Source organism: Physeter macrocephalus, chromosome 12 (assembly GCF_002837175.3).
Source record: "Physeter macrocephalus isolate SW-GA chromosome 12, ASM283717v5, whole genome shotgun sequence".
Classification (NCBI taxonomy): Eukaryota; Metazoa; Chordata; class Mammalia; order Artiodactyla; family Physeteridae; genus Physeter; species Physeter macrocephalus.
In genome coordinates this window covers 14,580,389-14,605,716 of record NC_041225.1, presented here as the reverse complement: position 1 = coordinate 14,605,716, position 25,328 = coordinate 14,580,389, and the positions used below count along the sequence as shown (strand labels likewise).

Genomic DNA, 25,328 nt, shown 5'->3' with positions numbered 1-25,328 from the left:
CTCAGCTCCAAAGTTACTTAGTTCAGTCCTTTTATCCCTTACCTCCGGCAGTGAGTTGGTTTTATACATTTGTGGTATTTATTAGATTCTTTTGTCAAATCTGCATTCCATTCTGGGATCCATCCCCTCAACTTTTAAATGATTTTTTTAAAAAAAAATTGCATACATTAAGTTTCACTCCTCATGCTGTAAAGTTCTATGGGTTTTGACAAATGTATAGTTTCATGTATCTGATATTACAGTATCATACAGAATAGTTTCACGACCCCCAAATTATACCCTGTGCTTCACCTATTCAATTCTCTTCCCTCCCTAAACCTCTGGCAACCACTAATCTGTTTGCCAGCTCTGTGTTTTGCCCTTTCCAGAATGTCATATAAATAGAATCATATAGTATGTAGCTTTTTCAGACTGGCGTCTTTCACTTAGCAATATGCATTTGGGATTCATCCATGTTTTTGCATGGCTTGATGACTCATCCTTTTTATTGCTGAATAGTATTCTACTATATAAATGTACCATAGTTTATTTATCTAGTCACTCATTGAAGGACATTTTGTTTGCTTCCATTTCTTGATGATTATGGATAAAGCTGCTATGAATATTTGCATGCAGGTTTTTGTGTGGACATAAGTTTTCAGATCGCTTGGGCAAATACCTAGGAGTATTTTGGACTATATGGTAAGACTATATTTGGCTTTGTAAGAAACTGCCAGACTCTCTTACAAAGGGGCTCTACCAATCTGCATTCTCACCAGCAATGAATGAGAGAGTTCTCATTACTCTGGATCCTTTCCAGCTATTGTCTGTGTTTTGGATTTTAGCTATTCTAATAGGTGTATAGTGGTGTCAGGTTGTTTCAATTTGCATTTCCCTGATGACATATGCTGTTGGGCATCTTTGCATATCCTTATTTGACCTCTGTATATATATTTTTTGGTGAAGTGTCTCTTCAGAATTTTTGTCCATTTTTTAAATTAAGTTGTTTTTTTTCTTAATTTTTTTTTTTTTTTTTGGCTGCGTTGGGTCTTTGCTGCTGCACGCAGGCTTTTCTCTGGTTGCGGCGAGCGGGGGCTACTCTCCATTGTGGTGCGCGGGCTTCTCACTGTGGTGGCTTCTCTTGTTGCATAGCATAGTCTCTAGGCGAGCAGGCTTCAGTAGGTGTGGCACACGGTCTCAGTACTTGTAGCTCGCGGGCTCTAGAGCGCAGGCTTAGTAGTCGTGGAGCACGGGCTTAGTTGCTCCACGGCATGTGAGATCTTCCTGGACCAGGGCTCGAACCCGTGCCCCCTGCATTGGCAGGCAGATTCTTAACCACTGCACCACCAGGGAAGCCCTTTTTATTCTTAAGTTTTAAGAGTTCTTTGGATATTTTGGGTATCAGTCCTTTATCAGATATGTGTTTTGCAAAGATTTTCTCCCAATTTGTGGCTTTTCATTCTCTTAACAAAATGTCTCTGACATAGACACTTTATAATTTTAACAAATTTCAATTTATTTAGCTTTTCTTTCATGGATTGTCCTTTTGGTGGCTTATCACAGACCCAAAGTCGCATAGATTTTCTCCTATGTTTTCTTCTAGTAGTTTTATGGTTTTGCATTTTACATTTAGGTTTGGAACCCATTTTAAGTTAATTCTGTTTAAGGTGTAGGGTCTGTGTGTAGGTTCACCCCCTCCCTTTTTTTTTTTTGCATATGGATGTCCAACTGTTCCAGCACCATTTGCCAAAAAGACTAACTTTTCTCAGTTGAATTGCCTTTGCAGCTTTGTTAAAACTCAGTTGACTATATTTTTGTGGGGCTATTTCTGGATCCTCTATTTGAAATTGGATAGTGTGAGTCCTTCAAGTTTGTTCTTCTTCATTGTTGTTTTGGCTATTCTAGGTCCTTTGCCTTTTCATATAAATTTTAGAAGCAGTTTATCAATATCTATAAAGTAACTTGGTGGGAACTTTGATTGGGATTGTGTTGGGATCCCAAGAACTGACATATTAATAATATCGAGTCTTCCAAATACATGAACATGAGTCTTCAAATACATATCCCTCCATTTATTTATATCTTCTTTTATGTTCATTTTTTACCACTCTGTTTTGGATAATTTATATTGATCTATCTTTAAGCTCACTGACTTTTTCCTTTGGCGTCTCCATTCTGCTGTTAAGCCTGTTCAGTGAACTTTTATTTTCAGATATTGTATATTTCCAAAACTAAAAATTTCATTTATTTCTTATTTTTATCTTCCGTTTCTCTGCTGAGATTGCTTATCTTTTCGTTAACTAGAGAATACTTGCCTTGACCTCATGGAGTATGGTAATAATATCTGCTTGAAAGCCCTTATCTGATTACTTCAACATCTGGATCATTCTAGGGTAGGTATTTATTGATAGTCATTTCTCTTGTGAATAGGGCACATTTTCCTGGTTCTTCATAAATTGAGCAATTTTGGATTATATCCTGGATGTTGTGAATATTATGTTTTGAGGACTTTGAGTTATGCTATAGTCTTCTGAAGGATGTTGATGGTTTATTTTAGCAGGCGATTAACCTGGTTAGACTCAAGGCCTGACCTTGAGCTTTTTCTGTGGGTTCAAGTCTAAGTTCAGTTCGTCAAGCCTTTCATGCACTGCTTTGTCCCATGCATGCTGGTTTAGCGGTCAGCCTGAGATTCATCCAGAGTTCATGTACAAAGTCAGGAGAACCCCTTCTTCTACTCTTGCCTCTTCGGGCTCCTTCACACACTCCAGGGACCATAGTTGCCTTTGCTCCTTTTCCCAGTGCCTCTAGCCAGCAAGACAACAGGATTTTTCTCTCAGAGCTTTGCCTCCCTGCTGTCCTGCTCCTCCACTGTGGCCTGTTTTCAGGGCAAATCCCAGGAAAACAACAACCACGAAAAGCCAGGAAATTCACTCTGTACCCGGTGCTACTTCAAATTTTTTTTTAACTTTAAAAAAAAAGAAAAGTATTTATTTATTTATTTAGGCTGTGCCAGGTCTCAGCTGTGGCATGCGGACTTCTTAGTTGCGGCCTGCAGACTTCTTAGTTGTGGCATGTGGACTTCTTAGTTGCGGCCTGCAGACTTCTTAGTTGTGGCGTGTGGACTTCTTAGTTGCGGCTTGCGGACTTCTTTAGCTGCGGCACGCATGTGGGATCTAGTTCCCCAACCAGGGATCGAACTCGGGCACCCTGCATTGGGAGCGTGGAGTCTTACCCACTGGACCACCGGGGAAGTCCCTACTTCGGATTTTTTTGACCCTCCTCTATAAGCTGTTTGCTTGTTTTTACTCCCCAGAATTCTCAGTAGTTGTTTTTGCACTTTGCTCAGAGTTTATAGTTGTTATCTATGGGAGGGTCAGTCTGGAGAGGGTTCACAAGGCCACATTAGAAGTGAATTTCTGCCTGCTGTTTTTCACCCAGCCCTAATTCTCAGAGATCTTTCTAAGTCAGTATATAGAAAAGTTCCTCAATCTTTTAAATCATACGTAGTAGTCCACTATAACCAGACCCCTCCTAGTGGACATTTATGCTGTTTCCAAAGTTTTGCTTTTAGAGACAGTGCTGCATCAAACAGCCTTATACCCTCTATACGTGACTCTGAGGGTCTTGGTGGAGAAATGTCCTGGGCCCCCAGCCACAGTGGACGTTTTTCTTAGAACCCTGAAAAATATTCATTTCCTTCATTTTGGTGTGACATCTCCTTCCTTCTGTGGTTGACTGAAGGCCTGGGCCGTGGTTCTGGGCATAACCGATGGCAGGAAGGTGTGAAGGATTGGAGAGAGAGTGAGGAGTGCTGGATATTCCAGAAGACTTAGAGATTGCTCCAGAGCACCGGGCTGAGAGGGGTTAGGGAAGTCTGATACCAAAGGACAGAGACAGCCCTGCAACTCCCACAATCCCCACAAAACTGGATGTTTTATTTAATTTCCCATTTCCAGATTGGTTGCTTATCAACAAAGAATGAAGTGCATCTTTGGACAAAAATACAGCACATTAAAGGAAAGCTTTCTCTCTTAGAATCTCTCTCCTCCAATTCCTCTTAAGCAAAGGCCAAGATGAACCTTGCAGAAGCATCACTGAGTATGTCTACCTTGGTCACATACCTTCAGCATCTCTCTGTTGTCTCCAGGCTCAGGCTCCCAATGTTTAGCATTGTACTTAAGACACTTAATACGGCCTGATGCTTGGGGCTGCAACAGCCGTTCTGTGATCATGAGGCAACAAGCACAAGGATGACAAGCCAGTTGCTAAAAATGGACCTCTATAGGACCTGGTCCCTAAGGACATTGTTGAGCAGTGAAACCAACATCAGCATTCACCCACCTTCAGATGACTTACTATAAAAAAATAAAATAAACTCTTATTTGTTTAAACTAAAAAAAAAGACCCTCAATACTCCAGTCCAAATATCCCCAGGCCTTCAGTTATTTTCTAGCTGTGTGACCTTAGGCAAGGTAGCATAGTCTCTGAATCTCCATCTCCCCATCCCCAAATGGGAATAGTCATGCTTCATTCTCAGCGATTTTATGAGGCTTGGATGAAGCGACATTTCTGCCGTGCTTGGCACCGTATTTGACGTGCAGAAAGCGCTTGGTGGATGCCACCCAGAAGTGTATTATTGTCCAGACTTCCTGTCTGACTCAGAGTCCTTACTGCTAAGCCATTACTGATGCTGAGGTCCCCACGTGATAGTCACCCTTGTTCGCATATCTGTGTGAATCCTTGAGGCCCAGCTCCAGCCCCAGCTCCTCTGTGAAGGTTTCACAGCAAGGTCACCCTCCCGGGAACTCCTGGAGTCTGGCACTTAACACAGTGGATCATGAAGCTATTTTCTTGGTTTATGTTGTACTCTCCGAGCTCAGGGATCATGCCCTGTGCCTCTTTATGACCTCCTCAGTGTCTTGCACACAATAGGCTTTTCATAAACATTGATGACGGAGCTGGAACCCTGTATCTCACTTGCATAAAATGGGCACTTTCCACACAGAGACAAATAAGCACAACTTTGTCATTGGTGGCCATTGCACCATAGCCCAAGAACATGGAGGCGTCTGCGACGGCTGTTCTGCTGGCTGCTGAGTCAGGGAGGCAAATACAAATTTTATGGAACTTATTGCCCACAGACAACTGCATAACCAAGTTAAAGGAGAGCAATGAAGGAAATACAAAACCCGTGATTTCAACAAATGTTCACTGAACTCCTGGATTCCCCGTGGACCAGGCATGGAACGGAAGACGAAAGCCCGCCCTCCGAGAGCTTGCAGGATGCTGGAAAGACGTCTGTACACAGATCGCAGCCTCGCACATGCAGGGCGAAGGAGCCGGAACAGGGGCTGATGAAAGCCGGGGTGGGGCAGAGAAGCCTCCCAGGGGTCATGATGTTTGAGGGGGTTTGTAGGATGAACAGGATTTGAAAGGTGACTGAGGAGAGAAGAGCACTGCAGGGGAATGGGATGGGGGGGGCGGGATGGGAAGGGGAGTAGCATGCACTGCGTTTGGGAATCTGGGGCTGATTTGATGAGCCAGGTGCGAGTGAAAAAGGGGCCATGAGGCAGGTGAGGTAGCTCTGTAGTCTTGGCTTTGTCACACGGCCACTGGGGTCCCACAAGGGCGTTCCACAGGGCTCGGCAGTGTGATCAACTCTGAGTTTTTGGCTGGAGAAAGGCAGCCCCTTAGGCAGCTCTTGCTGTGCTTCCTGGGAGGGGAGGGGACGCTCTCAAGGAGGTGGCAGTGGGGTTCACGGAGAGGGGCGGGGTCCAGAGCAGCTCAGCTGGAGACACTGGCTGACCCCAGAGGGTGGCTGGGCCGGTGAGCTGAGGATGAGGGGGAGTCACCTGCATTACCTTTTTCTGTGGTTGTAACGTCAGTGTGGAAGTGCTTCTCACTTACGTTCTGCCTTTTTCATATTACATCCTAAGCTTGAGTATTTTCCCATATGTCTGATACCAGTTAGATTTTCTGATTCAGTGACTGTGCCTTTTGTGCCAGTGCTACAGCTTTTACCTGCTGATCTTTCCAAGCTCCAACCCCACCTCACTTTGGAGTGCCAGCTCATTGTCGTCTAATTGGCATCCATTTCGGGAGGTGGGTTTGTGTCTCTGGGTCCTTGTGGGTGGTGGTTAGTACTGGTCGCACGCCTCACTGGGAGCCCTGGGGTGTGCTGGTCTCCCCTCAGCTGTGTTGCTTGACTTGATTACTCTTTGGGGAGTTGATTTCTCTCTTCCGAGGAAGAGAACGCACCTTGGAGAATGGTCCTGGAAATAGGGAGAAAACTCAGAGTGTTTCTTCTGTCACCTGATGAGGCAGTGATGGCTCACAGCAGTGCTTGTAAACTAGAGAAGGTGTTTTGCTTCGTTTCTTCTCCGTATCCCAGCGACCACGCAATCACACTTCAGTAGTGCTCTCTTTGTCTGGTTGTGTCTTTCTCCCCCTCTGCTGGGTGCGTGTGCAGCATTTCAGTCACTGCCTCTATCAAAGCCATCAATTTAGACAAATTCCCTCCCCTCCCAGCAAAGTCCGAAGTTGGCACCTTTAGGTTATACTGACCTAAAAATTCAGGTCATGAAATGGAACCTTTTGTGAGAATCTACTGCGGTAGGGGTGAAAGACTTTATTACCAAGAGATGTGTCCTTGTTCTTTTACTCCCTTTCTTGAATCTTTATTTCAAAATGTTGTCCTTTTTATTCAGTGTGAATTTGAGTGGCGGTGGAACATAGTTTAATAATATCTCCTTGGCAAAGCATCCATGTTTCAGGCTGACAAAAGACAGCACCTTAAGAGAAAAATTGCATTCAGCTATGCAAAAAGTACATGGTTCATAGCATTTTGCAAGGTAATTGTTTTCCATACTTTCCCTTATTAGATCGTTTAAAAATTACCAATTAATAGCTGCTTATGTTAAAGCATTCACATTACACACTGGAAAAGGGTATAAAATGATAGGGAGTGAAGATTCTTTTCCACCCAAACCCCTCCCATCCAACAGTTTGGTATTTAGTCTTCCATACTTCCTTTCTAATAATTATATATATAACCATTCAATATCAGATATCCCCTCAACACATTATATGCACATTTAGATTGTACCTGTGATTTTTTTTTTTTTTTTTTTTTTTTTTGCTTAAAAATATGTTGTGTCACTTTTCACATCGGATCTACTACACTCTTTTGTAACATCTGTGATTGTGTTTTATGGAAAGCTTCATCTTAGCCTATGTTCTATACACCTGGACAGAGGGCTTGGTTTTTCATTCGTTTTGTGTATTTTTTAAAAAACTAGACATAGGAGAAGAGAGGGGATAGTTTAAAGGACGATAAGTGTTTTTAATGAGCATTTGACAGAATTCAACACCCATTCATGATAAAAAAAACCATCAGAAAAATAGGAATAGAAGGAAACTTCCTCAATTTGATAAAGAACATCTACACCCCTCCCCCATAGCTAACATTATGCATAATGGTGAATGACTGCATGCTTTCCTCCTAAAATTGGGAACAAGGCTAGGTTGCCTGCTTTCACTACTCTTACTCAACATAGTGCTGCACTTCCAGCTGGTGCAGTAAAGCAAGAAAAGAAAAGGCATTTGGATGAGAAAAGAACAAAACCAATCCTATCTGGAGATGATGCTTGTCTATACAGAAAGCCCAAGGAACCTACGAAAAATCTCCTAGGCGCGGGCTTCTCATTGCAGTGGCTTCTCTTGTTGCGGAGCACGGGTCTAGGTGCGCGGGCTTCAGTAGTTGCAGCACGTGGTCTCAGTAGTTGTGGCTCACAGGCTCTAGAGCGCAGGCTCAGTAGTTGTGGCACACGGGCTTAGTTGCTCCGCGACATGTGAGATCTTCCCGGACCAGGGCTCGAACCCTTGTCCCCTGCACTGGCAGGCGGATTCTTAACAACTGCACCAGCAGGGAAGTCCCTAAAAATTTTTTTTGAAAAAGAATAAGGTGGATGGAGTCAGTCTACTCAGTTTCAATACTTATATAGTAATCAAGTCTAGTGGTTTTGGCGGAGAGACAGACACATAGATTGATGGAACAGAATAGAGAGCCCAGAAATAAACCCCAATAAATATGCCCAACTGATTCTTTACAGAAGTGCAAAAGAAATTCAATGGAAGAAAAGATAGCTTTTTCAACAAATGGTGCTGGAGCAATTGGGCATCTATAAACAAACAACGCCCCCCCGACCCCCCCACAAAATGTTAGCACAGGGAACTCTACCCAGTATTCTGTGATAACCCATATGAGAAAAGAATCTAAAAAAGAATGAATATATGTATTTGTATAACTGAATCACTTTGCCGTACACACAAACTAACACAACGTTGTAAATCAGCTATATTCCAATAAAATTAAAATCTTAAAAAAAATGTCTCACACCTTATACAAAAGTTAACTCAAAATAGATCAAAACATAAATTTATTAAACTTTCAGAAAAAATAGAAAATCTTTGGGGTCTACGGGTATACAAAGAGTTTTTTTTTAAATACTTTAATTTCAGAGTTTTTTTATACATCTTTATCGGAGTATAATTGCTTCACAATGCTGTGTTAGTTTCTGTTGTACAACAAAGTGAATCAGCCATATGCATACATATGTCCCCATATCCCCTCCCTCTTGAGCCTCCCTCCCACCCTCCCTGTCCCACCCCTCTAGGTGGTCACCAAGCACCGAGCTGATCTCCCTGTGCTATGCGGCTGCTCCCCACTAGCTATCTATTGGACATTTGGTAGTCGATGGTACTCTCACTTTGCCCCCAGCTTCCCCCTCCCCCACCCTGCCCCCCGGCCCTGTGTCCTCAAGTTAATTTTCTACGTCTGTGTCTTTATTGCTGCCCTGCCACTAGGCTCATCAGTACCATTTTTTAAAAATTCCATATATATGCATTAGCATACGGTATTTGTTTTTCTCTTTCTGACTGACTTCAATCTGTATGACAGACTCTAGGTCCATGCATCTCACTAGAGTAGACACCAAGGCATATCCCTTAAAGAAAGAATTGATAAGTTGGACTTCATCAAAACAAATAACTTTTGCTCTGTAAAGACCTTGTTACGCAGATGAAAAGAGGCTACAGACCGGGAGAAAATATTTGTAAACCACATATCTGACGAAGGACTAGTATATAGGATATAGAAAGAGTTCTCAAAACTCAACAGCGAAAAAACAACCAATCCAAATAGAAAATGGGCAAACATCTCACTGAGGAGAATCTACCGTTGGCAAATAAGCACATGAAAAGATGTTCAACATCATTAGACACTTAGGAAAATGTAAATTAAAACCACAATGGCTATCAGAGTAATACCTATCAGAATGGCACAAATGTAAAAATAAATGATAACACCAAAAGCTAGTGAGGATGCAGAGAAACAGTATCATTCATACATTACTGGTGGGATTGTACACAACAGTACAGTACACAACCACTTTGGAAATCGGTTTGGCAGTTTCTTATAAAATGGAACATGCAACTACCGTATGACCCAGCAGTTGCACTCCTGGGCATATATCCCAGAGAAATGAAAACGTATGTTCATGCAGATACCTGCACGTGAATGTTCATAGCAGCTTTACGTATAATAGTCCTACACTGCAAATAGCCCAGGTGTCCTTTAACAGATTACTTGACTGTGGTATTCCAGTATGCCATGGAATACTGCTAAGCAATGAAAAGGAATGAACTATGGATCCATCTCCAGAGAATATGCTGAATGAAAAGCTCTAATCCCCAAAGGTTACATACTGTAGGCTTCCATTTATATGACATTCTCGAGAAGGCAAAATTACAGGGCTGGAGAACAGACTGATGGTTGCCAGGGGCTAAACAGGGATAAGTGTGGGAGGAGAATGGATGCATTTATAAAAGGGCAATGCAAGGTGACAGAAACGTTCTGTAGCTGTACTGTATTGATGTCAATACCCTCAGTGATGTTGCGTGATAATTTTGCAAGATGTCACTGGGGATGACATCTTGGAGGAAACTGGGCAAAGGATACATGGGGCTTCTCTCCATTATTTCTCTATATAATTTCAGATACCTGCATGTGAATCTATTAATACAATTATCTCGTAATTAAGAGTTTACTTAAAAATATATTGTCTCTTTTTCAGCAGTGGATATATTGCACTCTTTTTTAAAATTATTTTTTAAATTCTTTTTACTGCGCTCTTTTTAACAGCTGCTGTCATGTTTTCTGGAGGGCCTCTTTTAGCCCATGTCCCATATACCTGAGAGGAGGGATTTTTGTTTGTCTGTTTATGTTTTTGTGAATTTCTTTCTGGTAGGAATTCGATTAGAGGAGAAAGAGGTGAGAGCTAGAAGGAAGAAAACTGGTATTCTTTCTTTGAAACAGGTTCTTTAAAAGTATTTTTGTGTCTTACATTAAAAAGGGATTTCCTTTCCTGGGCGTTTTACTCTTGACTCCGATGAGGATCTGGGGGTCAGAGTGGGTCAACGAGCGGTTTTGGGGTCGCTAAGCTGCAGTGACAGGCTATGAACGGCCTTTCATTTTCTTGTATTTAACAGGCCAAAATCCACCATAGAAATGCCCTAAAACACTCTTGTTATTGACTGCATGTGAGGGTGTCACCCATTTGTCCCCTTCAGTCCGCGTACATTTCCTTTTCTTCCCTTCAGCCTCTTCCTTCTCCCCCGGCCGACTCTGACTTACTTATTTGCCACTGAAAGTTCCAGAGTTTTCTGGGTTAGTTGTTCTGTGATGTAGGCTGCACACAGAATCCATGTCCATCGTCACGCCGGTGCAAATTAGGTTTTCTACGAAAAGAGTGTGTGGTTTCTTCATATTATCGAATACCCAACCATTCATATCAAGAGAAGCCAAGAAACCAAACTCTACTGTTATTTTGTTGGAAACCTAAAACTTAAAAAAATACAGTCAGCTCCTCTGACACTTACAAGCTGTAAGTGAATTCAGTGAATACAAGCTGAATTCTCCCTGGAGTGAATTCAGTGGTTCATGAAGCGCTCTGGCAGCCCTGTTTATCCAGCTCTGGGTACCGGCCACACAAAGGTGAGTGACTGGGCCCTGATGTACGCCCATGAGTTCACTCTGCTGTGACACAGGTGGACAGACCACGGCCACTTAATGACGATGACGAGGGTGATAGCTGGCCTCCTGGAGTCCTCACCACTGCCAGGCCCTGAGGGTGTCCAGCCCCCTGTCTCCTGGGGAGGGGCTACAGTTACTGTTGTTTCTCTGCAGAGGATGGTAGCGAGGTTGAGAGCAGGGCAGGGGGCGGTCCCTTGACCAGTGGCTCATGGGGCTTGGTCCCTGGAAGATGCCTGGCAAAAGGGGGCCCAGGTGCTGTTGCTGGCGGTGGGGGGGCGGGGAACGGGCAGCAACTCAAGACTCACAGATGTTTTTAATTTGTGTGAACTGGGGGACAAAGCAAGTCCTTGTGAAAACTCATCTCCAAGCTTTCCAAGCAGAGCTGTTGAACTTTTACTCCAAAAAGATGGTGCCTGGCTCAGGTTCCCAGGAACGGCAGCGAGGAGGAACAACAGCATCACCGTCTTACCTATTCAGTTACTTGGGGCTTAGAGACTTAAAAACAACTTGTTTTCTTAGGTTGGTTAAACAACCACAGCCTAGGTTTCAGTGTTTGTTCAATGTTAATTTCCATTGATTTAGCAAGTTTTACATCAGGTTCTGAAAGTTTCAGATTTGAATTACTAGGTTTCTGACAAATCGGGAAAGAGTTTACACGTTATACATACGCCCTTCTTTTCCTAAACTTAAGTGTGACTTTTTCTTTAGCTTTTTCAGTTTTTTTTTAAAAAATTTTAATTTTAAGGGCCCAAGGAAGAATAACATCACGAAATAAACTCATTAATGAGAAATATGTCGTCGTTGTTGTTTCTTGCTCCTGCCTTTCTTGCCGTCTCCTCCCTCTTTTGGGGGGAGGGCAGGGCTGCAGCCTCGCAGCCTGTTGAGACTTGCCCTTGGCCTCCAGGAAGCCGGCCCTGTACTTGTTTGTGGACAGCACGCAGTGGTTCTCAGATGGGTGGGGACACCTCTCCCTGCTGAGTGGGTGGTCACCTGTGAGCACCAGGAGGCCTCATCTCCCCAGGCATCACCCCAGGCCTACTGGCTGGCTGCTCTCCCAGCGATGGTAATCCCTGAAGGTGAGCATAGGACACTGACATGACGTTAAGAGGACATAAAATGAAAATAGTTTTATTATGAACTGTAACATCATCATCATCATCGTCGTCGTCACAGTTGCTAAGAATTCACCTGTGCTGTATACAATGGAACATTACTCAGCCATAAAAAGAAACGAAATGGAGTTATTTGTAGTGAGGTGGATGGACCTAGAGTCCGTCGTACAGAGTGAAGTAAGTCAGAAAGAGAAAAACAAATACCGTATGCTAACACATATATATGGAATCTAAGGAAAAAAAAAAAAAAGGTCATGAAGAACCTAGGGGTAAGACAGGAATGGAGACGCAGACCTACTAGACCCATGTGTACGTGTATGGCTGATTCACTTTGTTGTAGAGCGGAAACACACACCATTGTGGAGCAATTGTACTCCAATAAAGATGTTAAAAAAAAAAAGAAAAAAAAAAAAGAATTCACCTGTGCCAAGCCTTTCGCTAAGTTCTTATCATACATCATCTCTTTCAGTGCTTCCTAAACTTGACCCCCCCGGGGACTGGCTACCTGACCCGCACTCCACTCCCCCCGCAGAGTTTCCGATTCAGTAGGTCTGGGTCAGGGCCTGAGAATCTGCATTTCTCACACGTTTGCAGGAGATGCTGTTACTGCTGTTCCTCATCCCAGAAGTCTAAGTTAATCTGCCTAAAACAACCCCACGAAACAGGTAACGTGAGGAAACAGGCAGGAAAAAGCGGGAGACTGGACCACACAGCTCCTTGCGACTGACCATAAGCATCGGCTGGCCCAGCATAGTTAATTTTTCAGAGGAAGTAGCGAGTGCCTAAGAGAGCCCTAGACGGACGTCCACTGCTGAGGACTGGTGGGTTGTGGCGTGCGTGGCGGGGTGTCAGAGTCATGCACGTAGGGGCAGGAAGTCTGGGGTGTTACCTGCAGGAAGACCAGCTCTGGACGGTGCTGCCTGCGGGAGCACGGGGGCCCTGGCTATTAGGAGGAGAGAACAGTGTTGGAAGGAGAGCCAGAGAAGGGGTTAATAGGACGCGTTCGGTGGGTCACTTTCTCCCTGCCTCCCATCCGTGGACCAGCACACTGTGGCTCTGTGTGTGTGGGATTCTGTCCACGCCATGGCCCTTCTTCTCCCCTTCACGCTCCTTTCCCATATTTCCCAGAAAAGGGGAGGAAATCATTTTAAAAATACAGGAGGAAAATAAGCCACAACCTTTCTCTTTGAGTTTATTTTGTGATGTTATAAATCTTTGGACCCTTGAAATTAAAAAAAAATAAAGGAAGAGTCACGCCTAACAGGAAGGCTTTCCCCAAATTTGTCACAAACTCATTAATTCAAGGTTGGAAGCTTGGAAAACCCGAGAGCCTTGGCAGCATGGAAAGGTGTAAAGCGAGGTTGCAGACCCGTGGCCCCCTGGCCAGATTCCACTGACATGTTTTGTTTGGCTCCTGTCGTTTTTGAAAAATAGTCAAATCAGTTTCAAACATGGGAGTTTTCATAATAAAACCCCTGATGTCCAGCTTTCTTTTGAGGAACAGGGAGCACTGGTGCCAGGGCTGTGGCTGGTTGGTGGCTGACCACGTGAAGGGGCATGGCTTCTGGTCACAGCCCCGGCCAGAAAACCACCCCCGGTCTACAAAGTTCTGGACTCGCGCTTGGAGCACCACTCACCAGCTGGATGACTTGGAGGCTGGCACTCACTGGACTTTTCCTCCTCACCTGCCGCTGGCAGCCTTGTGTGTGTGACAGCACATCGTAAACACGAAGCACAGCAGATTCCCAGCAACACAGGGACCCTTGGGCCAGCGGGCCTTAGGGAAGAGGCGCTTGGTGACAGTCCATGCACCTGTAAGGACGTTCCCTACTGCCTTCTAAGACAGTGCCAGCCACTTCTTTCCTTTAAAGTTTTTTCGAAAGATGGATTTTAAAAATGTGTTTTCTAAAATTATGATTATTTTACAAGGTCTGCACAGTCCACGTGGTGCTTTATAGGGTGTATCCGGCTACAGCTGGCCCACTTCTGGGTGTTTTATGGCAAATTATTCTCAGATTACCCTTTAATGCAGGAAGGCCTGCCAGTTGTCTGAGCTCCCTGGGTCATATAGAAAACCCCTAGACTTGATACGAAACAGCTGCCTCGGTCAGCTGTTCCAAAAAAGGAGCATTTCCAGGCCAAAGCAGCAGGAAGAAGGTTTTTTGTAGTTGGTGGAGATTTTGAAAAAAAAAAAAAAAAAAAAAAGTTAAATTACTCTTTCCTGGCCATTCAAAGGTGATTGAATTTTGTTATTAACAAATTGTGGGAATCTCAAAAGAAGTACTCCGAATGGGAGTTTGTTAAGTGCTCTCTGGCAATACTTACAGTATGTCCCCGGGGGGTGTTCTCGATGGAGGGTGGCTGCACAAAACTCTGCTGACCTCCGTGTCCCTGGGCCTCAGCCCGGGCTGGGCCGGGGTCAGGGGGCCAACCCCCGGGGCCTCCCTCCTCTCTCTCCCCAGGGCCCCTGCTGGGACCAGCAACAAAAGGGTCAATTGTCTGAGGCCCCCCTCTGTCTCAGAGGCTCTATGGGCCTCTCCAAATGCCAGAGTGTCTCTCTGCACATGGGTGAACGCATGTACACATGGCTGTAGGAATGTGTATCCGTATGTATACGTGCCCACGTGCTGGTGCACGCGAGTGTTGTATAGGCATGTGCGTGCACGCGTGCACCCAGGAACACGTGCTTATTTATATGTGCACGTGCACGCACGAGTAGGAATGCACACATGCCTGTGCATGCACACATGCACGTGGATGTGCCTCTGTGTGTAAGTGTGTGCACGCGTGTGCCTGTGTGCGCACACGTACGAGTGAGTCGGGTGTGAATGCGCGCACACACAGGCAGTGGTGAGACTTGCTCGAAGGATTTCTGAGCTGCTGATGCCTCTTAGCAGGGTGAGGGCTCCCAGAGGCCCGGCTGGCTGATGGACGTCCCTGAGGCCGAGGGAGAAGAGCATCTCTGGCCCATCTCTCAGCAGATGGCCCTGTTACCTTGAGGTGGCATTTGCTGTGGGGCAGAAACCTCAGAGAAGTTTCTGCCTCCCCTGCCTTCTCTAGGGTCAGAAAATATGTAGGATTCAGGAGGAGGAGCCATAAGGAGGCTCCCCACACAGCTCACTGGCCTCGTTTGCCTGTTCCGATGTGGGGTTCCGCGGCGAGGCCCGCAGGAACTTTCTACGCTGTTCCAGTACCTTCTCAGGGCTGCCTAATCAGATCCAGTGCATTCGATGTGGCGTTTAAGCCAGGTTTCCAGAAGGACTGTACGGCGACCCGTTCCCATCTGTCCCATCAGTGGGTTCCCACGTAGCTCTGGGGTCTTTGTACAGGTGCCGATCAGCCTGTTCCCTGGCGCATCTTTGGAGACCTGCGGGATTCTGTGGCTGGTCTGTACCATCCCAAGGTTCACACTCTCTTCCTTAACAAAGGTGTCCTTTTAAAAATGACTGTAAAACATATTTGATTCAGAAGCCAAGAAAAGACTAATAAAAATGCTTAATTCAGGGCTTCCCCGGTGGCGCAGTGGTTGCGCGTCCGCCTGCCGATGCAGGGGACACGGGTTCGTGCCCCGGTCCGGGAGGATGCCACATGCCGTGGGGAGGCTGGGCCCGTGAGCCGTGGCCGCTGAGCCTGCGCGTCCGGAGCCTGTGCTCCGCGACGGGAGAGGCCGCAGCAGTGAGAGGCCCGTGTACCACAAAAAAAAAAAAAAAAAAAAAAAGCTTAATTCAAATTTGCTCCTGTGAAGGATTTATCTCCCAGCCCCTTTTAACCAACACAGCTGCCATGTAACAACTTTTTCTGCTTTTTTTTCTTATTCTTGTCCTTCCCCAGACCATTTCCTCTTCTTACTCCAGCAAGGGCTTATCTTTCAACTGTGGAAAGCCACCAGTTAAACAGTACTCCAAAACTTATCAAAATATTCAGGCAGTAAAATTATCTTATAATTAGCCTAACTGTAAGCCAGAACTTTTTAACCCCAGGAAATGTGAAGTTACCCAGCCTGTGAAATTGGTAAATTGCTCATTCTGACCTTTTTAGGCTGCAGTTTCCACTTTTATTTCATTCCCCCAATAATTTCCTCCTTTTTCTTTAAATTCTTGACGGTCCCTGAGGCATCTTCCTCTTCTGTTTGCTGAGGTCTCAGAGAAAATGTACTCCTGGCTGAGCTGAAATAGATAATTGAATGCATTCAGACGAGGGGGATACAAAATCAACCTGTTATATAGTCCATGCCTTCACTTTTAGGTATGCTTTCGGTAAAATGAAGCCTCATCTCACCATCGCTGATTCCATACTTCAGGTGCATGCAGTGGTGACACCCAGCCGAATGATTCTGGAGCTATTCCCACACTAGCTGGGGGTTTCTGCAGTATCCTGAGCTGGTTAGAAGGATTGGGCTTTCTTATCACAAAGATTTCTCCTAACTCTTCCTCCCCTTGGCTCTTGCCTTACCCCATCGACCCTGGCTCTGCTCCAGGGACCCTCCTGTCGTCTTGCAGCACCCAGGAGGGTGCCACGAAAGTCACCTCCCCACCACCACTTCTGTGGGAGCTGACATCAAGGGAATGGGCAGTGACGTGTTTGGGGGTGTTAAGGTGCTGCTTAGGTGGACTTTTGGCCCAGAAATGATATTATAGATGATGCTTCGGTTTTTAACTGCAGTTGAGATTCTTAAACTAGTCATGCCGCAATTCAGCCACAAGTGGGTTAGTGAGACTTACATAGGCATGATTAGGGCTGACCACTGTGTTTTACATGATGAAATACATGCAAAGTTGCAAAAATTAAACTTAAAAACAATTAAAAATTAAATTTTGGAGTGTGACATTTTCATCAATGGGGTGTTGCCTATAAATAGTGGTAGTGATTATTTATAGAGTTTTTTTCCTATCAGGCAGTATGCACACACGTGGGCATACACACAGATACAAACACATAGATAGAAAAATTGTTTCATCCTTATGTTAATCTGGTGAGAACATAATTACTTTGCCCATTTTACAGTTGCGAACACTGAGGCTCGGAGAGGTTAAATCACTTGCTGACACCCATATGGTTAGCAGTTGAACGTGGCTCTCATGTAATCCACCACTGGCCTTGTGTGAACCAGCCGAGGCCCAGGCCATATGGTCCGACCCCTAGTTGTGCTTGAGAGGTTTCCCTGACACCCCTACAGGGTAAGGAGGAAATCGCAGTGTCACCTCGGGCTTTGCTTGTGGCCCTGCCCGGCAGTCGTGTACACTTTCTCTTGATGTCGTGTGTATATCAACAGGTGCGATTTCCTTTCAGGTCCTTGGAGCTGCTTTGCTGGCCTTGAGCTGACAGGATCAGGGCCCCCTACCCTCAGGGAGGCTCTGGCCCAAGTGATCAGTCCCCCTGGGGTGGAGGTAGTGAGAGGGTCGCTCCCAGGACCTGGGCGTGGCCATGCTCTCCTAATGCAAACCTCAGAATCAGATCCGCTCTGCAGTCCCATCTTTTCACGGCTTTGTCTCAGAGCTGAAAGAGCCCTGTTTTGCTCATGGAAACAGAGTAGAATGGTGGTTGCCAGGGGCTGCAGGGTGGGGGTAAGTGGGGAGATGTTGGTCAAAGGGTAAAAACTTCCAGGGCTAAGAAGAATAAGTTCTGAGGGTCTAATGTACAGCATGGTGACTGTAGTTAACAATGCTGTATTGCATAGTTGAAAGTGGCTAAGAGAGCAGATCTTAAGTGTTTTCACCAAAAAAAGAAATAAAAGGTAATTCTGTGAGGCGAAGAATGTGTTAATTAATGTGCTAATGTGTGTTAACCATTTTGCAATGTAGTGTATATGTCATCACTTTAAATACCCTTTTGTTTGTCAATTACACCTCAATAAAAAAATAAACAAATAAACATTAAAGCATTTTTAAAAAGGCAAAAAAGAGCCCTGTTTTGGAAGTCTTTCCTGATGAGAGACACCTTCTGTCTAATCCACGATGGAATATTGTACCCTGTTTAAGACCCTTTCAAAATACCATTATCCTTTAAGAGTTAAGTTGAAACTAAAGATCGATCATTAAAATGTGTTATTTTAAAAAAAAAAGTGTTATTTAGGAATCATTAGCAGAAAGGTGTTTTAAGAAATGTTTAAAAAAAATTGGCTTGTTAAATCAGTTTTCTTGTGAATTCAGCATATGCTTGATATTATTTAATATGTATTCCTCTCTTTTTAATTGCAGCTTGGGTTGACGATAGCCATTCGCTATAGACACAGGTAAAGTTACATTTTTTCTTTTAAGGAGTATCCTTACTGATTTATAGATTTTGGTTTGCACGAGTCTACAAGTTTTTGAGCTTAATTTTGGTGACTGCTCTATCTGTGATGTCAGTGTGATAGCAATTAGATGGAATAGTTCTAGTTGCTTGATTGGTGAGAGTTAATCACTCTTTGGAGGAATAAGATTTTTACATAAAAGTTGTGGTAGATAGCCCGTTTCTTTTTTAAAAAAAATTTATCTATTTAATTTACTTACTTTTGGCTGCATTGGGTCTTCATTGCTGTGCACGGGCTTTCTCTAGTTGCGGTGAGTGGGGGCTACTCTTCGTTGCAGTTCATGGGCTCCTCATCGCCGTGGCTTCTCTTGTTGCGGAGCATGGGCTCTAGGTGCGTGGGCTTCAGTAGTTGGTGGCACACAGGCTCAGTAGTTGTGGCGCATGGGCTTAGTTGCCCTGCGGCATGTGGGATCTTCCCAGACCAGGGCTCGAACCTGTGTCCCCTGCATTGGCAGGTGGTTAAGAAGTGGTTAAGCCCTGCCCATTTCTTTTAAAGTAAAAAATGTAATGCTCTAGGGCAGGGACCCGATGTGATTTCTGGGAGTGGACTCTGTCCAAGGGTGAGAAGTGGAAACAGGGATGTCATGCATGAGAAACGAGGCCAGAAAGCCACACGAGGGCTTGGCTTAGAGACTTTTTTCAGAAAGCCAGCAGACTGTGAAGATGGACTAGTGTCCCAAAGATCCATTCAGGCTTCTTTTATACTAAAAGGGGAGGGGGTGTGGCTGGTTGTTGCAGACTTCTTGATGCTGGAATCCTTTGTTCTTGTAGCTGTCCTGTTGGTCAGGGCACAGTGTTCCTATAAACCTCCAACAGGGCAAATGTTATTCTCTGTTCTGCAACTTCTTATCTCTATATGAATGGGAAAGTGTTATACTTTTAAAGGTCAGAGCCTTGAGAATGGGCTACCCTGTATATTCCAGGCTATAGGCAACATTCTTTTAGTGATTAACTTGTAGCAAGAGCAATAGAATACAAAGGTTAAAGTAAAAGAAACAGATTCCGTATGGGGTCAGATTTGTTCTTCCCTATGGCATCCCCGTGCAGGTGGTGGGTGCTCCATGGAAGAAAGCACTTGGCCTGGGTTGTAAACAACATTCCCCTTGGTTCCTCTTTCCCCAGAGCAGCCGCCTCACTGGGGAAATGTGGCTGGTAGATAGAGGTTTACGAGGCTGAGTGGAAAGGTAGGCACCCTGAGCCATGGCCCTACGGGAGCTAAGGACAGGAGCTCCGCTGTGATGAAGGGAAGAAGGATGTTCGGGTGGTAAACGAACGTCGATTTCAGAGAGGGCAGAGCTTTGGAGCTGCTCATCCTGTGGCCACATTTATGGATTCTGCCCCTTCCTATCTGCCTGCTGTCACTGGACGACCGTTTATCATGCTCGGGCAGTGTGTGGGTCAGGGGTCTGGAAAGGGCAGTGAAGATGGCTTGTCTCTGCCTCACAGGGTCTGGAGCCTGTGCTGGGGGACTCAAGGGCTGGGGAGCGAGTCATCTGAAGGCTCACTTGCTCTTGTGTCCGGTGGGTGAGGCTGGCTCGTGGCTGGGGGGGCAGCCTCTGTTCCTCTCCACGTGGGCTGTTTTTTTTTGTTTGTTTGTTTTTTTCCGGTATGCGGGCCTCTCGTTGTGGCCTCTCCCGTTGCGGAGCGCAGGCTCCGGACGCGCAGGCTCAGCGGCCATGGCTCACGGTCCCAGCCGCTCCGCGGCATGTGGGATCCTCCCGGACCGGGGCACGAACCCACGTCCCCTGCATCGGCAGGCGGATTCTCAGCCACTGCGCCACCAGGGAAGCCCGACGTGGGCTGTTTTGAGCTTCCTCACAGCATGGTGGTTGGCTTTCTCTGAGTGAGTGTCCTGGAAAGAGAGAACCATGTGGAAGCTGTCTCCGTTCTGTGGCCCACCCTCACAGAGCATCACTTCCACCTTGTTCTATTGGTTGGCACAGTTGCAAGCCCCCACTTGTGTTCAGAGGGAGGAAGTAGAGACCCCCCCCCACCCCCATCAGCCGAAGGAGTGTCGGTCACATTGTAACAAGAACATGAGAGGTGGTAGAGCTTTGTTTGGCCATATTTGGAAATGCACTCTGTCATAGAGCCCAGCAGAATGTTGGAGTATTTATTTAGAGCACTTGTGAAAAGAAATTTAAGACTGTCCTTGCTACAAGGCACTCAGTAGTTGGGGGTACACAAGGGGTATGTGTGAAGAAGACGGGACAGATGCAGTTCTCATAGGAGGAGGTCAATCAAAGGAGGCTTCTTAGAGGCAGCGGCCCTTAAACCATCCTCATGCCACTAAAGTGTGAGAGTGGGACGCAGGTCCAGTTGGCTCAGGGAGATGCCTGGGCAGGCTGAGAATACAGGTCCCTGAGAACATAACCTTTCAATGACTATTTGACATGTATTTGGAGGAGAGGCAGCGTATGGGGAGGCTGGGGAGGGGTGGGGTGGATCCTGGCTGCCTCAGCCTTCCTTCTGTAGCCCTAGGAGTTCAGTCACAACCCTAAACTTAGAACCCACTCCTCAGAACAAAGGCCCTGCCCAGGCTGGATAGCAGGCAAGCAGAAAGGCTAGCAGTTGTCTGTTTACGGGAGCATCTGCCTTCTGGGGCCAGGCTCCATCCAAGGAACCTAACCCCGCACTCCTCCTGGCCAGGCCACTGCTGTGCTCTCATGGGGGACGTCCTGGCAAAGGGAGCTCTGCCCCTGGGCTGTGTTTCCGGGGACGTTTGCCTCCAGGCTGTCCTGTCTCCTGTCTTAGCTCTGGGCTGTCAGGTTCAGAGCAGGGAGTCATGGATATTTGCATAAATGCAGCAAAAAGCGAAGACAAATCTAAATAAGTTGCAAAGGGAAGTAGTGAGGTGGAGGAGGAGGAAAGCGAAGGTATCTACTGAGCTTCCTTTGCCAGTTCCAAGTGCCTTTACCATATGCCTCAGGGGCTGGGACCCCGCTAGTGAGCGGTGGCCCAGCAAAGCCCGTATTCACAAGAGGCTGCTCACAGCATCCATGTGCCTCTGCCAGGAGCCTGAAGTCTTTAGGAGCGGAGAGAATGATTAGAAAGTGATTGCTGTAACTCAGGGATGACCCGGAGACTTTTTTCTTTTTTTTTTGGCTTGGCTGGGCCTCGAACAAAGTGTAAATGTCCAGTTTCCACATCCGATTGACGCAAGCCAAGGTGGGGAGAGGTTGTGAGGAGCGTTTTGACCTGTCCAGGGACCAGCATCTTAAAATAACGGAGGTCTTATCAGAGGTGGTGTTTTTTTTGATTTTTTTTTTTTTAAGATTTTTTTTTTTTTGATGTGGACCATTTGTTAAAGTCTTTATTGACTTTGTTGCAATATTGCTTCTCTTTTATGTTTTTGGTTTTTTGGCCCCGAGGCATGTGGGACCTTAGCTCACCGACCAGGGATCAAACCCGCACCCCCTGCATTGGAAGGTGAAGTCTTAACCACTGGACCACCAGGGAAGTCCCCAGAGGTTGTGTTTTGCAAAAATTATTTCTGAAACAGAGGGGATTCTGACTTAAAAATTCCAGGAAGCACAACAGCAGCTATCAAGTGTGGTGAGGAAGAATCCTCCAGTCTGCGGGAATGGGTGACACTTGATACAGTGTCACTGAGGAGACATTTGCAGGTCAGGGCCACACCACCTGCCCCTTGCCGCATGGCCTTTGTCCTGTCTCCGGGGTCAGCGGGCACAGGAGGAATCGGCCTTTCCTCTCAGACACCTGCAGGTCACCGTGTTGCCTGGTGGTGGCTCTTCTGTCCCTCCTGCTGCCTGGCCCTGTCACACACCTCTGTCCTCACAAAGGAGGAGGAGGATGAAGGGGGTGGGTTTCTGGTTGTGTCCCCTCTTTAAAAATCCTACTAGCTTATTTAGATTAATTGAAACTTCCATCCTTTTGTCGATTACTTTTTTTTTGGGGTAAATTATACCTAACAAAAATTTACCATATTATTTATTTATTTATTTGTTGGCATATACTTAATTTACAATGTTGTGTTAGTTTCAAGTGTACAGCAAATTGACTCAGTTATATCGATACGTACACATATATATTTATTTTCAGGTTCTTTTCCACTATAGGTTATTACAAGATATTGAGTATAGTTCCCTGTGCTATACAGTAGGACCTTCTTTTCTTATTTTATATACTGTAGTGTGTCTATGTTAATCCCAAACTCCTAATTCATGTCCCCACTCCCTCCTTTTGGTAACCATAAATTTGTTTTCTATGTTTGTGAGTCTATTTCTGTTTTGTAAATGAGTTCATTTGTGTCATTTTTTTTAGATTAAAAATGATCTAAAAAATAAAATTTACCATTTTAACCCTTAAAAAGGATTAGGGAGTGTGCAGCTCCGTGGCATTAAGCACATTCACATTGTTGTGCAAACATCATCACCATCCATCTCCAGAACTTTTTCATCCTCCCAGACTGAAAGTCTGCACCCGCTGAACACTGACACCACCGTCCCAAGCCGCCGGCAACCACCATTCTACTTTCTTGTCTCTGAATTTGACGACTCGAGGAACCTCATAGAAGTGGAATCATATGGTATTTGTCCTTCTGTGGCTGGCTTATTTCACTTAGCAGAATGTCCTCAGGGTTCATTCATGTAGCATGAGTCAGAATTCCTTTCCTTTTTAAAGGCTGTATACTGTTCCATTCCATACATAACTTTTTCTTTATCCATTCACCTGTCAATGGACATTTGGGTTGTTTCTGTCTTTTGGTTATTGTTAATAATGCTGCTGTGAACATGGGCGTACAAATATCTCTTTGAAACTTTGCCTTCAGTTCTTTTGGGTGGAATTGGTGGATCACATGGTAATTTTATTTGTAGACTTTTGAGGAGCTGCTGTACTATTTTCCTGTTGATTACTTTTTTGTGTGTGTGGTATGCGGGCCTCCCTCTGCCGTGGCCTCTCCCGCTGCGGAGCACAGGCTCCGGACGCGCAGGCCCAGCGGCCATGGCTCACGGGCCCAGCCGCTCCGCGGCACGTGGGATCCTCCCAGACCGGGGCGCGAACCCGGTTCCCCTGCATCGGCAGGCGGACGCACAACCACCGCGCCACCAGGGAAGCCCCCCCTGTTGATTACTTTTTAAATGGGGTTGTATCTGTGTCTGTATACTTCTTGGTCACTTCAAAAGCTCACGGTTGCTATTGAGAAATGGTTTCCAATTCCCTTGTCACATTTGCCCAGAGCCCAGATGACGGGATTGAGGTTTTCCTGGGTCTTTCTTGTGTGGATAGGGATGTTTTTGTAAACACAGTTCGGGACTTTTGGTTCTAATCACCAGGTCTGTTTCCAGAATTACAACAGCAGGGCTGGGGCCAAGCAAGGTGGTGGAGAAACCCCAGCAGACTCCTTCAGTAGGTGAGCGTGAGATGAAGGGGAGCGAAGAGGCAAATGTGGTTCCAAGAGGCCGGTATTGGGAGGATGGGCTCACCTATGAAGAGGGACCGACTCGGTGGCCTTAAAGGACATGAGAGTGGGAGGAGGGGAAGGAGCCTATAAAATCCGATAACGCTGCTAGCAGGCACCTCTCAGACTGCTACAGACACGTGGGGCAGAGCTTCCTGGAGCAAGAGGGGCTCTTATGTGGCAAGAAAGGAGCTTACGGCTCGAAGGATGCCCGGTTTTGTTTTTGTGCATCTGCGTTGGTGCCTCAGCCATCAAATTTCCCTTCTTACAATGAACTACAGTGAACAGTGCTCAGAGTTAGGACCAGTCCCCGCCCCGACCCCTACCCCCAGCTCCTCACTAACACACGCACACCCCAGCCCTCCCCACTCCTGCCCCAGACATGACTGTTCAGCCTCTAAATCCTGCTACACCCGTTACTCCAGACCTATGCGTGTGATACAGGAGTGCGTGTGTGCCTGTGTGTGTGTGTGTGTGTGTGTGTGTGACGTGGTGTAGGATAGGGGGCTGAGGGGCCAGGAAGTGGAGAATGACGTAGTCATATTCCAAACGTATAGATGTACCAGGCAAGGAAGAGCATCTACCGTGATAGACCATGTGTTTGACAGCAAGATCTGCACACATTTCATTTATTGTCGTGGCATTTTAATTTATTTTTGTAAAGTCAAGTCATTTTTCAGAGCGGAAAATTGTCTCTTGATGTTCATTCCCCACTGTTTGGCTTGAGGTTTTCGGGTGGAATCCACATGGTGGTGACAGCTGGGTAACCCCCAGAAGTGCCCTTTGCAGGTAACAGCTCCAGGGGCCCCACTACCCGCCCAGCGGGGAAATTGTTCCCCACCGTGTGGGTGTTTTGTTTTTTCTTTTTCTACAAGATTGAGAGAGAGTTTAGATGTTCTTCCTGCCTGTCACAGGGCAGCAGCCCGAGGAAGCCTGCTCTCTCCTGGTGGGAGCCCCTGGGCCAGGATGAACCGGGCTCAGGAGGGATCGGCTCAGCTCCGGCTCTCATTCTCCGATACGGTGGGAGAGCTCGCAGGTAACACCAGCGGGGAAGTTTTGCTCGTGGCACTTACGACCATATTTCGAAGAAAGGCTCATGAAAGCAAGGTGTGAGAGCAGCAAAGTGGCCCCTGACGAATTATTTTGCTCTGTTTTTTGTTTTTGTCAGTTGTCCTTTCCTAATAAATGAGGAAGGACGGATGGACCTAGAGACGATTGTACTAAGTGAAGTCAGTCAGACAGAGAAAGGCAAATACCATATGATATTTCACTTGTGTGTGGAATCTAAAATATGACACAGATGAACTTATTTACAAAACAGAAACAGACTCACAGACATAGATAACAGACTTGTGGTTACCAAAGGGAAAAGGGGGTGCAGGAGGACTAAATTAGGAGTTTGGGGTTAGCAGATACAAACTACTATATATAA

At 45.8% G+C, this 25,328-nt stretch overlaps 1 protein-coding gene across 1 annotated transcript in view; it reads left to right on the top strand.

The window, feature by feature from the left end:
- The window catches only part of ACOXL (acyl-CoA oxidase like), a 241,988-nt gene that overhangs the window by 84,622 nt on the left and 132,038 nt on the right, over nt 1–25,328 (top strand). Inside the window, 1 exon segment of the mRNA XM_028497132.1 lies at nt 18,381–18,415. Coding sequence (XP_028352933.1) covers nt 18,381–18,415 — 35 coding nt within the window.